The sequence below is a fragment of the Boleophthalmus pectinirostris genome, unplaced genomic scaffold, assembly GCF_026225935.1.
Source record: "Boleophthalmus pectinirostris isolate CB_2022bp ecotype Guang Dong unplaced genomic scaffold, ASM2622593v1 HiC_scaffold_7, whole genome shotgun sequence".
Taxonomy (NCBI): Eukaryota; Metazoa; Chordata; class Actinopteri; order Gobiiformes; family Gobiidae; genus Boleophthalmus; species Boleophthalmus pectinirostris.
This window is the reverse complement of record NW_026571473.1, coordinates 16,676,828-16,692,900: the sequence shown is the minus strand read 5'-3', so window position 1 is coordinate 16,692,900 and position 16,073 is coordinate 16,676,828. Positions and strand designations below refer to the sequence as shown.

The 16,073-nt window shown below is 41.3% G+C and overlaps 1 protein-coding gene across 1 annotated transcript in view; it reads left to right on the top strand.

Annotated features, from left to right (window-relative positions):
• The window catches only part of ttll7 (tubulin tyrosine ligase-like family, member 7), a 61,286-nt gene extending 59,736 nt beyond the window's left edge, over nucleotides 1–1,550 (top strand). Inside the window, exons 21-22 of the mRNA XM_055164669.1 lie at nucleotides 126–230; nucleotides 1,423–1,550. Of these exons, the coding sequence (XP_055020644.1) occupies nucleotides 126–208 (83 nt within the window). The 3' untranslated portion in view covers nucleotides 209–230; nucleotides 1,423–1,550. The remainder of the gene's footprint in view (nucleotides 1–125; nucleotides 231–1,422) is intronic.
• Nucleotides 1,551–16,073: the final 14,523 nt, after the last annotated feature.

Here is a 16,073-nt window from a genome sequence, read left to right as displayed (position 1 = left end):
AGGATTTGACCATCTCATCTGACATTGCTCTGACAATCATTTCTATCCAGTTAAGATAAGATAAGAGGAGCAGGTCCCCAGACGCTCCAGACTCTATCTGAACCTGCCGCTGGTCTCATTCTCAGGTACTGGAACGCTGTTAGCAGGAGCTGCCTCACTGCTCTGTCTCGGTGGAAGGTGTCATAGGAAAGTCTTAGAAAGGTTCTGACGTCGGTGCCGCGGGATGATAGGTGAGGATCCTTTGTTCATGATACTAAAAGCTTTAAGGCCAAAGTTCAGTATAGTGTGTATTTTCCGAAGATAAGAGGTTTCTGAATCGCAAAAAATAGATGTTGCATATAGCTACTACTACTACCAAGTATTCAAGGTTGTGTGTTGGCAGGAACTTTGCACTCTGCATCACAGCATGAGAGAGGATGTGGAAAATCTGCCAAGAATACAGTTAAATACACAAAATACTTTTCATATAATCATACTCATATAGTTAATATTTCACTGACAGGGCTGTCTTCCAAAGAAGTAATCAAATGGTCCAAGATATTTTGATCAGGATACTGCAAACTGTCCACGCTGCCAACACCATTTAAAATTTATTGCCAACTATATAATTGCAAGCATTGATCATTCATTACTACATGCATTTTGCAAGCTAAAAGAACATTACAACATCAAAGACTTAATTTAGATGCTGCCGGCTTGAAAAAGATTCAGAAAAAAGTTTTGCTAATACTTTTTTAGTCAAATTATTTCTGTTCAAATACATAATATGGAGAACTGCCTTGACTCACTGATCTTGCGTTATAAGGTTGTTTCCTCATCAAAAACATACTTGGAGTTGTGTTTTGCTTCAGTCACACATGTTTAACACACACATCCTGATATTGAAGCTGAGTTCTTCTCTCAAACAGAAAACGCTTTGTTCTACCTTTTGATACTATGTAGTAATACAGGAAGTGCTCCACTGTGTTTTAAACTCCATACATCTTCACTAGAATCATTTGGATAATTTCTGTCTTGGAATTTCAAATGTGTACTAAACAAAAGCTAAACGGTGGCTGTTAACTTGAAAACTACCACTTCATGATATCACAAGCTGGAACAGAGCATTTTGAGCTTTGGGGATGTAGCAAAACACAACTCTAGGTATGTTTAGGATGAGGTAACAGCATTCTAACAGGACTCAAAGTTCACAAGAGTCATTTTTGCATAATATAGGACCTTTTAAAGATCGCTCTAAAGTTTGAACCCTAACTTAGCTGATATGTGCAAATAAAATAAATGGTAGAAGTGAGTGATATTTGGCTGTGAACACTGCCATGGCCTGACCTCTATAGAATGACCTTTGCATATCTAATCCTCTCATTATTTCTGCCCTCTCCCATAATCCCTCCATCCCTCCCTGGCTGTTGTCCGTCTGCCCAGGTATCTGCTGCCAGTCACCTCCCTGTTCAAGTGGCCTTCGTCCAGCTACGGCCGCATTTCAGCGTCGGCCACTGCCCCGCGCTCTCGCAGTCTCCTTGCTGCCAGGATGGGACACTTCTAAGATCGCCATGGTTACGCTCTGGCTCCTGATGCCGCGACCGTTGACCTCAATCTCTGTCCGATACCTTCACAAACAGCAGTAAACGTACGTGAACGTGGGGCCAACTTAAAAAGAGCTCCGGACCTTTCGCCAAATCTTTTATGGAGGAACGTCAATGGGCAAGATGATGTTGACTTGCGTTTTATTTTATTTATTTATAATTGTATTTATTTTTTGGTTGATGCCTGCCCTTTCTTAAACCAGCAGACCACCTTTGTCCTCACCTCGTCTCCTTGGTAACTCCAGACTTCGTGGGTTTGGCTGCTATCTTTTCTTGTTGACTTTTAAGTGTATAGTCCTATTCTTGTCTTGGTACTGTAAAAGTGAAGAATAACAAGATACTAAGCAATGCAAGGATATTTATTATTTATTTTTTAAGGTGTTTTCACTGGATGCAAAACAGATGTGGATTGAAAACTTTTCACTATTTTGCAAATGATGACAAAAAGCTTATTTTTGCTGGCTTGTAATTATGTTTGTACACTGAGTTCATAATTATGTTGAAACTGTCACTTTACTTTTTCGCCTCAAAGAAGATACATGCCCAGAAATGTTTTACCGCCAATGCACCATGTTTTACCGCCATGTTTAGAATGTTGATGTAGTATGCCAAATTGAGTACCTCTTAGCCACTTAGCGGTGCTCCCTATGCTAAGTGTCTGAGGGTACATTGGTCCTATACACAGTTTGCCACTGACTGGGTGCACATCACTGTACTGTCTGCATGTATAGAAGAGTTAGTAGTAGTTAGACAGAGGAGCTGCATTTGCAATATACTTGAAGTTTTGTGTTGTCATTAATTATGGCGTCTTTGTCCTAACTGCACTCCACTGTTAAAGGTGCAGTGTGTAACTTTTCCAGTGGAAATTCACCTGCTTGTCCAAATGTAAATGCCATTTCTTTGCCTAGAATATTCCTCATATTGAACTTGGGCAAACTGGTTGAGAAGATGGCACAACCAGGCCAAGGCACAAGTTAGAGCTATGGAAATGCAAGCCCAAGCACAGTAAGAATGCATGTTTTCAAGGTATTTTTGAGTGGTGTAAACCCTAACCTAAAACAAAAACCAAAAGCTGTAATTTTTCCATGCGATACTGTGGAACATTCCAGGCAAAGCAAGAAAATGTGCAGACACTCTATCATGAAAGTTACACTGTGCATCTTTAAGTTTATTACCTGGAGTTTGGATGCTGGGCGCTGTGTTCGGTTCTTGTGTGGCACTTTGAATGATTCAGCTCATCAGCTCAAATGTATTGTACTGTAACAAGGATAATTTGCCTGAGATGAGCAGCTGCACCCTCTCCCCACACAACTGTGCAAGTGCCAGTGAGCTATAAGATGTGCCAGTAATAAGCACGTCAACGTCATGTGATTATTAACAGAATATATCATAAACTTGGACCTCATCAGCTACTGTAGGAGCAGTGTTAGTAATAGAAAGACATGCAGTATTATTTAGTAGTTGCAGCTTTTTACAATTGAATAAACAAGAAAAACTACAATTGCAAAAATGATTTAAAATTGACATCCTAAAATATTAATATGAATAAACATACTTTATTTGAATGCCAAATATTTATTTGCTTCATTTTATGATTGTTATTTAAAGTAGTTTATTTGGTTGATGGTATTTTGGTTGACAGCAATAAAATGTTTAAACAAATCAGATTTTTCTCTTTTCTAAAAGCAAATGTTATTTTCTAATACTGCTTTTGGGTTGTCATTTTAGTCATTTTTTTCTTAGGACGCAATTATTTTAAAAACTAACATTACTATTCAAAATGTGTCTTGCAGGTGTCACCATTGCATTTTGCTTCACATTAATTATCAGAGATTTTATCAAGTTAAGTTTACTCAATGACACAAACAAGCAGAGTCAAGTGGAACTAATTATAAACATTGGATTTACTAAGTGCAGGGACTGGTGCTGAATGCAAAAACATCCTGTCTACCTGATATCCATTACTGCAGCACTGTGTCTGGGGTCAGCATCTGAGCGCTATCACATTTCTCAGCACAGCCCCATGGACAGGCGACACCCTGTCACCCCCTGTCACTCTCTCCTAGAATAAGTGTGTTCGCCCGCCAGCCTGTTCTTGTCTAATCCTGACCCCGAGATACCTGTGTGTGGACACTGTGTTAGCATTCCTGCACTAGACTCTGGTTTTATTTAGTCTTAACCTCCAGCTATTCTTCAGCTCAGGACGGGGAGGCTGTATATGTCCCCAGCACAGGCCCTGACAGTGCAGTGAACAAACTGTCTCCACAATCTCCTATGTCCAGTGGTTCCTCAGTTGTACAGTTGTATTCCTTATAGTTTATGGAATAAATATCTGTTCAGTTGGTTTGAATTTGAATATGCGTCAGTGGGACATGAGTTAGATTTAAATTAACGGAGATATTAGGCAAAATCAACTTTAACTTTTATGTTATAATAGTTGTCCTTCATTATAAGCTCACTAAATCATTAATTAATCATGTTGGAATAATCTTTCTCTTTCTTGTTTCACCTACCCCATATATCCACTCAAAGTACATTACTTCATGTCCAGGGTCATACACAAATGTTCATAAATGCTGCTTAGCCTTTTTTAAGAAAATAAAAATAGTGAGTTACAATGAACAATGTTGCTTAATTCCATAATAACATGGCATAATGTCAAAGTAAATTTGGCCTGGTTTAATCTTAGTTTAGATAAATTCCACCTTTGATTTTTTTTTTTTTTTTTTTTTTGATTGGATAAAGAATTGTGGCATTGTGGAGTCTCAGTTCTGTTGTTTTGGGTTAGATTATTCTGATTTAGTCCAGATTCATTCAGTCTGACTTGGTTACTTTTTTAAATGTACTTTCAATTCTGTTTAGTCCTATTATTTCCTGGGTTAGTCCTGGCTCAATACTTCATCCGGTCCTTCATTTTTTGTTACTTATTTTTAATGCATTTTCCTGTACTTGATGTTCACCGTCCTGCTGCAAGCACCACTGTGTTCTGACCTTTTCCACTCTTCACAGCGCTCTATCCCACACTCCCTTACCTGCTTACCGTCCACTCCTTTTATTTCTATCTATATATTTTTTTTCAACCAAGACCCACATGACCCATTTTTGGATGCCCTAAACTGGCCTCTCTGGGAGCTGTGTGAGTAGTGGATGGTTGAGATGAGATAAGGACGCAGACACGAGCGCTCTAGTTCAAATACACATGCCCTGGCTTCAAAAACAGACCTTAATCCACTATTTGAAATGGCATAGAGAGGCAGCGTGATTTGTTCTGTATTTATGATGGTTGAATGAGGTGTCCAAAGGCACTGATGGCCTCCTTTCCCTGTCCGTGGGAGCTTTCAAATTGGGCCCTGTAGTGGTGTGTGGGCTTTCAAATGACAAAAGTGACCTTTCTTATCAGACAAATATTGGCCCTGTACCTCAGTGTGTGAAAGGATGTGTGTGTAGAGATTACCTATGTCCTCGGCCCATTCGGCGAATAATGGCTGTCAGGGCTCTGCAAAAGTCAAAGTATGTTTAGGCTACTTGAAAATACAAAAATGAGTTGTCAACATAACAGTGGACTTCAGTGTTTAACAAAAAGCCAAATACTATTATCAGTTTATCTGAAGCAATATAATTTGTCTTTGTCAAAAGGGGTATATTGAGCCTGAAGCCTATGTTCTAAAATACACTTACCAAATCAATGTACAACTGAACTCACCCAGATTTATAAATTATTGAGAATCGTTGTCTGAAAATGTTTTTTTTTAGAAGACTCCCTCACAATGTCTCACTACTGGTTCACTTTCTTTATTACCTTCACAAGGTATGAAGACAATCCCTTCCACTTATGGAACTGCCCCCTTAAGAGTAATCCACCAATCACTGAAAAAACACACCATATTCACAAAAATGTACCTTAATAAACCACTATTGAACCAAATACAACCAAAGTAATAAATAAAATGGATCATTAAGTGTCTGTTACAAAATTGTCCTTAAAAGTAATTTTAGTCATTGTCTTACATTGGTATATAGTGTCACTCTCTCTGTGGCTGCTGCTGTGAGCCTCGGCATTTTGGTCATTTAAATGTTCGTATTAACGCGACACAGGATGCTATTCCACTATGAGGGAGCCACTGTCCTGTCTGGTGTCGTGTCGGTTCGGTTTTCGGGTTCGGGTTCTCCCGGGGGGTAGACTAGTTCTGTCGCTCGGGTTTGGGTTTATATCGGCTGTTGGGGTTTGAGACATTTCTTCTCGTTGTTTGCGTTTCGCTCGCTGCATTTCACGCATGTGGCTGTTGAGACGTGTCCCACTCACCTGTGTTGATTCGGCATCGTGACTTGTTTTGGCACTCTGCGATGAACTGTTTTGTCACTCTGACAGCGGCGCTAGCTTGTGTTGCTAGCGCACCGCACAGACAGCGGCAGAAAGCGCGCAGACTATGCGCGCATCGGCTGTGTTGATAAACACACACGCACGTTGGTTTAAGCCTCATTACGCTTGTTAAACGAGAAGAGTCAAAGAGCGACAGAAGCCTTTTAACATACAGTCTCTTTGAGAGCGAGAAAGAGCGAGAGAGAGCGACGAAAACATACAAGCTGCAAATAGAATTTATCGTGGCTGGAAAAGTTATTGAGCTCGTTAAAAGTTATTGTACGATTAATCGATTTATTGATTATCGTTACAGGCTTATTCACGACACACCATTTTCTTCCACTTATCCTGGGCCGGGTCGCAGCATCCAAGCAGGGACTCCCAGACTTCCTTCACCCAAAATACTTCCTCCAGCTCCTCCTGAAGGACCCCGAGGCGTTCCCAGGCCAGCCAAAAGACATAGTCCCTCCAGTGTGTCCTGGGTTTTCCCCAGTGGGACATTCCCGGAACATCTCCCGAGGGAGGCACCCAGGAGGCATCCGGAACAGACGCCCTCAGCTGGCTCCTCTCGACGTGGATGAGCAGCGGCTCTACTCCAAGCTCCTCTGTGACTGAGCTCCTCACCCTATCTGTAAGGGAGCGCCCAGCCACCCTGTGGAGGAAACTCATTTCGACCGCTTGTATCTGCAATCTTGTCCTTTCTATCATTACCCAGAGATCATGACCATAGGTGAGAGTAGGATTCACAGTGGTGTTGTTATGTTGTATTAGGCTATATGTTTAATATTTTGTTTAAAATGTAAAGTGTATCTGCATAGACATATTTTTATCACGTTAAATGTGCTCATATCACTTTATTTGAGTCATGTTTTTGGAATTTGAGTGCGGTGAGTCAGAGAAACTACGGAAGAGCCTAAAGTTTTGAGAAAATTTGACGTCATGACGTTGCTTCTGCCCATTACTTTACTTTAGCCTAGGGTGACCAAACGTCCGTTTTGTCCTGGGCGTCCGGGTTTTATTTTTTTTAAGTGATGGAAATGTCCGGGTTTTCATTACCGTTCATTGGTCCATTAAACTCTCTCGTATCGTCTGTGACTCAGAAGGAGCGAGACACAAATAATGGTCAGTCTGCAACACGCCGAAGCACAAATGTACATTTAACGATGACTTGGATAAGAAATTCCCCGGTTTTCGGCCCGTTCGGGACAAGTGGGAGGCCATGTGCACAGGTTGGGAGGTGAGACACCCCCACCCCCTGTAAGGTGTCCGGATTTTCACAAACGGAAATATGGTCACCCTACTTTAGCCCATTTCAGGGCGCTCCGACCCTGCGCCCTGAAATCAAGTGATTGGTCTGAATAAACATGAACACACATCTTGACCTGTTGCGGTTCAGCTGCTCTGTCACTCAGCCACGACTCTGCACTGACACATGTTACTGCTACAGGCGCTAATGATGATAACAACAGAGCTGTGTGCTGTACAGTTATGGCGTGTTCGTACAAGTCCGTCCGAGGAACAGTTTTAGGGAGTAAGAACATGAAAAGAAGCATTAAGATGGAATGAGCTGCGGTGAGATACTACGGCTCTTATTCTGATTCGCACACTGGCTAATGGCGGCTAAACCTCTCCACAGTAAAGCGCGAGGAGAGACCCGCCGCTGGGACCAGGATCCACGCGCCGCCGGAGCCTGCCGCAGCCAGGACCACTCGCTGCCGGGGCCGGGGCTGTTGCTCGCTGCTCTATCCGCCTCTGCCCGCGTTTCTCGGTGTAAAAATTTTACTGGGCGTAGCGCACACAGGGCATAAGTCCACCTGGTGCCCTGGTGCTAATATGTACTGGTGTAACTTTCAGATTTAAGTGGGAAGTGAGATTAAGGCAATTTTACAACGGACCTGACTGAACCAGGATTTGGACCAGTTTGGTCTCTTCGTTGTGAACAATACACTTTTGGAGACAGCGGCTAGAGGAACTTTGCTTCAGTCCTCTGGAGAAGGTAAGAGGCTTGTTTTCATTAATGTGGGGCAAATCTGAAGATGGAGCCTCACAGGTAAAAGGTATTATAGTGTTGTATTTAAATAGTGCGTAAATGAGCTGGGGGGTGCGATGGAGATGCTGTTGTTCCGCTGTGCGCTGTAGGAGCTGTGTTTATGTTGTGACCAAAGCCTCTTATTGTAGTTTTGCTGACGTTGTTGGGAATGGTTGTGAGCGCCGTGTTACTTTGTGTTGTTAGGATGTGCTGCTGCGTAAACTTGGGTAAACTTGCTTAAAACTGCGCTTGGCTGTGCGTTGTACCCTGATAGTTCAGCCAATAGTGACCAAAATTACTGTCTTTTTCTGTTTCATTATAATACTATATAGCCTATTTATAATGCATATATTTATAATATATATTTATACTTTTGACCTTGGCGCCCCAAAAATTATACCACCAGCCGCCATTGAGTAGGAACGTAGATTGACACACAACGATCCGATACAGCGACCGCATCACTGCCGACGCTGCACCGATCCGCCTGCCAATCTCACCCTCCGTCCTCCCCTCACTGTTGAACAAGGATAGCTCTTGTTTGAGCTGGACTTTTTCTCTCACTTAACTGTTATACAGATATCGGAATTCCTTTGCATTCATTTGGGTCTCCAGCTCTTTGTCTTTCTTCGGAGAGAAGCTTTGAGTTCTTGCATCTCCAAATCATCGGTCTTATTGCTGACTTCTTTGGAGTTTCCAAGCTCTTGCTTCAGCTGCACATTTTCCTGTACTGCAGAGTTGTACAGGTACCAGATCTCCTTATGTGCTGTAATCTCGTCTTGCTGTTGCCTGTTTTTCTTCTGGAGAGAATCATTGAGTTTTTTCAGGTCCAAATCTTTTTCTTGGCTGATTCTCTCCTGAGATCATCATACCATAACACTATATTATATTATTAATATCAATTTGACATCAAATACTAAAAATGCATCATTATCCATGTGTTAGGGTTAGGACAGCATATAAGATTATCTTCATTCATCTGTGTTGAAAATATGTGTGATCTATGTATGTAAATTATGTATAAATATTACTAATGCATATGCCTAATGTTTTCTATTTATTCTGTTTGTAATTTGTTAGTTGCTCATACTGTCATTAAATTAACTACATTTTAGTGGTGAAGATTGTCAAATGGTTGTGAGTATGGTGTTTAGTATTTACATATTTTTTACATATTTTCACACTTATGTAATATTCTTACATGTGCATTCATATTCTTATTCTTATTTTGAGCTCAATCACCTCTCCACAGAACCAACCTGTTGGCCTGATAAAGTTACCTTTTCTCTATGACGACAAATTAATTTAATGCCATACTATGGAACATTTCAGGGAAAGCAACAGCATTTCCTTAGAGATAACTTTTCAGTATTTTTAAAAAAAAAGATTGTTCTTGTATTATCACCAAGTACATTAGAAAGTGCCACCATTGTCCCACTTGTGTAGCACTGTTCTTACCTCGTGCTGCTCGTGCCTTGACATTGATTCGTGTTTGTATGTTTTTGTTTATTCTCTCAGGGACATGTTTTCTGACACTCATCGCGATACGTTCTGTGTTCTGCCTCGTTTACAGCATCTTTGCTCTCAGCGGGGGTCCTGCCTGTAAACCAACAAACAAATACTAGCTGGATGCGCTTCAGCCTGCCTTTGCCAGTGCTGGCTAATCCAATAGTTTCAGCGCAATACATTTTAATGACAACTAAATATCCCATTACAACAAACGGCACCATTTGTAGTCGGCTAATTTGTTTATTTACTGTGTTGCCATGTTTGATGTGGCAAGGTAGTGGAGTTGGAGAGTGTTGCCAGGTTGAGATGTCTGCCCCAACTTTTTCACAATGCGCCCGCTGTTTTGATTAATTACCTTAAAGTGGAGCACGATGTAATCAATCAATCACTGATGCCTGCAGAGCCCAATCAGACACTTTGAGGCGCATCTTGTTATAATGCAGTTATGATGTGAAGGGAGTTAGATGGAAAATTCAGTACACAAGTTTTGCATTTTGTATAGCCGAAAGGGGTATGGCAAAATTCAAGGCAGCATTGATTGTCCTATTCACCTATAAAATTGTACTCAAAAAGTACACATTTTAAGTTTTATTTTCTTCACCTTAAAGGTCCCACATTTTCTCAAACCACTCTGTTCCACCTTGTGATGTCATGTGGTGATACAGGTAGTGCTCGACTGTGTTTTTAGACTCAATACAGCTTCACTAGAATCATTTGGATAATTTCAGCCCTGGAATTGCCAATCTCTACTGAACAAAAGGTAAAAGGTAACTTGACTACTACTCCATAACATCATAAAGTGGACCAGAGCATTTTGAGCTTTGGGGATGTAGACAGACTAATAATAAAAGGTTTACCAAAATGTGTGAGAATGAAAGAATGAGAGATGAGGTAACAGCATTTTAACATATCTTAAGAGTCAAAAGTAAATTTTGTGTAATGTAGGACCTTTAATTAACTCCAAAAATCATCTCAAATGCTTCAATAGGTGGATAATTTCAAATAGGTGGATAATTTATATCAAAGCATGAGATGATTAATAATTGTGCCAACATTGATTTTAGAGCATTTGAGAATGCATGCAACTACTGAAGTGATGTTTAACTGGATGTTTAAAGTGAATGTTACTGTTTAACACAACTATTTCCTTTTGACTGTAGTGGACAATGTGGGTGAAGTAAGTGTCTTGCCCAGGGACACAAAACAAGAAAGCGCTTTAAGTAAGATTTGCACCAACAATCAGTGCTCTATCTTGACCCTGCATGGAAGATATTTTGTTGAATGCTTTCACTTCATTTATTAACTTTTTTCTGGACAGTTAAGATCTTTAAAACAACATCCAAGCCACAAAATCCAATGTCTGATGAAATCCCGTCTGTTCTCCAAGTTCAGCCTCAAGTGTTTCTTTATAAACCTTCCTCTCCTGATGGTAACTCAAGGCAATGTGCTTATTTAACTCCAGTCTTAATGTCTTTCATTCGCCACAAAAGAATTAATTAATCATCAAACCAAAGGCTGTACAAACAAGCCACTTCTTATCGTCTCAGGGCCACCACTTACGACACTGCATTAGACCTATGAGTCCTTGCCTTGAATTAACATGGTGGGCTTTATTTGGAGTTGTTCAAACTCTATTTACCTGAGTTATGTTTGCAGAGAGTGTATGTATTTACCCACCTGCTCTTTCTGTTCACATTCACACAGTTTAAACACAAAAACAAAAGTATTAGAGTAGCCAAACATAAGTAATAGTGCCATTACTGAGTCGAAAGGCAAAGCTCTCGATTTACTGGTCAAACTTTGTTCCTACCCTCACCTATGGTCATGAGCTTTGGGTAATGACCGAAAGCATACATTACTCGGATACAAGTGGCCGAAATGAGTTTCCTCCGCAGGGTAGCTGGGCGCTCCCTTAGAGATAAGATGAGAAGCTCAGTCACACGGGAGGAGCTTGGAGTAGAGCTGCTGCTCCTCCATGTCGAGAAGGTCTCGACTCGGGCATCTGTTCCGGATGCCTCCTGGGTACCTCCCTTGAGAAGTGTTCCGGGCATGTCCCACTGGGAGGAGGCCCCGGGGAAGACCCAGGACACACTGGGGGACTATGTGTCTCGACTGGTCTGGGAATGCCTCGGGGTCCCCCCAGAGGAGCTGGAGGAGCTGTCCGGGTGAAGGAAGTCTGGGAGTCCCTGCTAAGACTGCTGTCCCTGCGACCCAGCCCCGGATAAGGAGAAGAAAATGGATGGATGGATGGACAGACGAAACTACAAATAATGCATAGATTCTGCTAATGAAAAGGAGAAAAAAAACATCCCCATATCTTAAGCTAAGTTTGGCCAGGACTACCTATAGCAGGGGGATTTGCCTACTGTGTACATTTTTTGTATACTTAGTTGTTTTCCTTATTGGAGCATATGAGATTACAATCCCAGATACATAAAACTTCAACAGATCAAGTTTCTTTTCTTTTCAGTTAAGTTAGGTCATCCACCAGTTGGGAAATGCAGAGTGATCATATGATACATCATCTCTCTACTTCAGCGTTTCTGTTGGATTTACTCATAGACTGTATAAAGAAGTGGACTAAGAGAGTATTACATCACCCATAGCGTTCAGCTCCAGTCAAATCAATCTCACAACGCTAGCAGTTATAGGAGGGAATTTGGAGCCGATTTTCATATTTGGAATAAGAATTTATTAACGGACAAAACTGCAAAATTAAAACACCAGGATCATGTAGATGAGGCTCACTGCAGCAGTTACTGAGAGAGGGGTGACAATTTTTCAATGTAAAGTCAATTGGAGCCAGACTTGATGGAGCTGGAAGCGCCCTTATGCTCACTTCCTGGAATGGCTACTGGCCGTCCATTTATATATACAGTCTACGGATTCACCACAAAGCTCTTGGTATCCATTCAAGCCTGTAACAGTGCTGACCCTACCTCCACTGTCACTGCTCCAGCTGAATTCCTCCCCAAATGTTAACCTTGGTTTCCCAGCCACCACAGAAGCTGAGTGCACTTTGTCACAGCCACGGGGGGTTACAGATGAGCGCAGTTCTGCATATGGCCATCACTCAGCACCCCTGGGCGCCCCCTGAGTGTGTCGGGAGTGTGTGTAACAAATGGCTAGCGCGTGGTGGAGGTATTAATGTTACCTGGAAGAAGTACAGCGGGTAGTCACTTCTCTTTCCCATCTGGCCCCTAACAAGAGGTGTGAGAGGTGGTCTGGCTGGATTAGCACTTCTGATGGCGTTGAAGAGCGGGGGACATTGCCAGCGCCTGTCATTCTCAACACTCCTCTTTTATAGCAATCACTCCATCCGTCCGTTCGCTCATACATCTTCTTGGCTGTGATCACCTCTCCCTCTTGCTCTCTCCATCTCTCTTTCTGTAAAAATGAGAATAAATGAGGTGTGGGAAGGAAGGCGGAATGGGCAAGAATGTGTCTGTATGTACCTGGCTCCATTGCTGAAATCTGTGCTTCTTCCAGTGCCCCCAAAAGACCATCCTGGGAGTCTTCATCCACAGAGCGCCCCAGGGGATGAATTGAGCCTCACTGCACGGGATATTATCAATACGGCCCCTCCAGGCAGCTATGAGACAGGAGACAAGGGCTCTCTCTGCCTATTAGTCCACTGCTGAGCGCCAGTGTTAGCAGGAAAAAGAGGTTTGAGTGCAGACCTCCATCCTCTACTCTTCCTCTCTCAAAGTCACCCCTTTTATACGCCCATTCAACTGGACATTTGTTGCTGATACTCCGGGAGCAGATTTCTCGTTGTTATTCTTGGAAATCTGAATCGCTTTGATTCCCTAATTTGTGGTCTGGTCTCTGGTCTGGTCTGGTCTCTGGTCTTTAGTCTCTGGTCTGGTGTCCATTCTCTGGTGTATGGTTTCTATCCTTTTGTTTTTGATGTCTGGTCTCTTGTCTGGTCTCTGGTTTTTAGTCTCTAGTTTCTGGTCTTTGGTCCGGTCTCTGGTCAATGGTCACTAGTGTGATCTCTAGTCTCGTCTCTGTTCTCTGGTCTTTGGTTTCTAGTCATTAGTCTGGTTTCTGGTCTCGAGTATGGTCTCTGGTCTGGTCTAAATTGAGCCAAAGCCAGTACATCTGCTGAACCACCACCTTAACACAATTTAAACACTCTGGAGGTACTGTTTATAATTTACACCATGGAATATGTGCTGAAAGTTTATTTTAAAAGGGGGCCCATCACATGCTTGATTCTATGGATATGTCACTGCTCTGCCTGGAATGTTCCACAATATGACATTAACCTGCTCTACCTTAAATTTACTTAGTTTCTCTTTCTTTTATTTACTTTTTTAAAAATCTGTTTCTATTGCTCAAAAATACAGACATTTTGGCTGTCTCTCCACAGATCTGACCTGTAACTTGGTCTAGTTTGGCCTCCATGGAGATAGAAAGATTTTTTACCATACTGTGAAACATTCCAGACAAAGCAATAACATCTCCATGGAGAAAAGCATTTGATTGGCCATCCACCAGAAAAGTTACACAATGTCCCTTCAACAACAAAACAAAACAACCTCTTTCCCAGTGTTTCTGTAGTGAAACAATTTACTTTACTATGATGTCATAACTGTGAGCCAGATGAGGCTGATTGAGAATGATGATGCTTCAAATCCACTGGTTAAGTTTAGAGGCCAGTGTGTGTGTGCGTGTGTGTGTGTGTAATTGGTAAATGTCAGAAACACCTCAGCCCATTTCTCTTAAATATCTCGCTAATATTCATGCTTTATATTTCTGCCAATTTCTTTGCCAATGTACAGCATACGCCCACACTCACACCATGCAAAACCACTCACGCAATTACATGTGCCCTGATCTTTTTAAGTGCCGTCTTTCATGGGAAATGCTTTTCGTCCTGCCTCCTTCATCTGTTTTAAAAATCTTCCCCCTGATGTATGTTTTTTTTACCATTTAAATGTTCAGCTTTATGAGGACACTGACCTTGCATTTGCATTTTAAAAATCACTATCTATTCAGTGAAAGGCGAAATCTCATCACACTGAAAAATGAAGTGTGATCATAAATCTGCTGCATTGTCTCCTCCATATTCTCCTAATGTAAAACTCTGTGATGGTGATGTAAATGGATGACCATGCATATTCTAACAGGCAGTAATATATGAAATATAAATGCATCCGACCTGGCTGGAAACAGATTCATCACTTCAACTGTAATAGTATTTCATAACGTAGCCACAGGCGTTTTCTGTTTGCATCAACCCCAAGCCTGCATTGTGTAACTTTTCTGATGGAGGGTCCGTCAAATGTTTTTCTCTGTGGAGATGTTACTGCTTTGTCTGGAATGTAGAGTAAGCGTATAAAGCATTATGTTTTGAAAGATGTAGAACTCTGGGCTGAATGAATTACGCATTAAATTTTGTTTGTTTTAATTTATATTTTGTCTCTTATATATACAGTAAGTTGTAAGTGAAATTGTAAATGCAAACTTGGAGTTCATATGATGCCTTTTTGTTTCTTGGAAATCTATCATTGTTTCATAAGATTGAGGCATTATAAGTACTTTTTACTTCAGCCTAAACCCTTTCGTTCATGATCCATGGGGCTGTAGCCTTGTAGCCTATGTTTTGTTTTGTTTTGTAGTGCTGCAAAATGACCAAATAAAACTACTACTACTAAAAAAAAAAAGTTTCACTGTATGTTATTAAACCTTTCTATCTTCATGGGGACTAAACCAAACCAAGTAAAAGGTCAGATCTGCGGAGAATCGACCCCGTCACAGTCAAAATGCCTGTTTCTTGTATTTTTGAGCAGTAAAACCACCTGTAATTGAATAAATGTAAGGTAGAGTTGTTTAATGTCACATTGTGGAACATTACTGGGCAGAGAACTTATCCATAGAAACAAACAGGTGACGGACCCCAAACCAAAAACTTACATGTTGCACCTTTAAACAACTGCTGATAATTTGCAACTCAGCTAATATGAATTTATGAAATTCTAAATATAAATGTAAACAACTAAGAACAATTAGCTGGGGAGAGTAGTTAGTCAGGATAATTGTCCCATTATGGAAAGTTAGTGGTTTGAATCCCTCTTTTTCTTGTTGTTCCCTCAAGCAAGACCAGCCAAATCAATTTTGCACTGTACAACCTTGACAAACACCCAGTGGTGGTGAGATACTTCTGTCACCACCCCTGCCGTGAGATGGCTCATATAAACATACGTGCCAATCTGCACCTCCAGTCACTCACACAGACAAAGTGGGTGAAGTGTCTTGCCCAAGAGCACAGCAGCTATAGGATCAAATTATCAGCCATCTTGTTATAATGCGTGCTCTACATACCACATTTCCTCACCTGCTTATCTCTGCTCATTAAGAGATGCTTAGCTGGGCTCGTGGTAAATGGAAAACCCAAAAGAAAAGAAGTAAGTCTGTAATAGTACTTTTTTTCATAGTGTACAACTTAAACTTCCCATACACTGCTGCCAGCTAATGAAACGCACAATCAGTTTGAATCTGACCGTGACTGCTGATGATGCCCAGAGTCGCTTCTCAGCTTCCAAATTCTGCTTGGAGGAAATTGTAGAAAACCTCAACGAAAAAC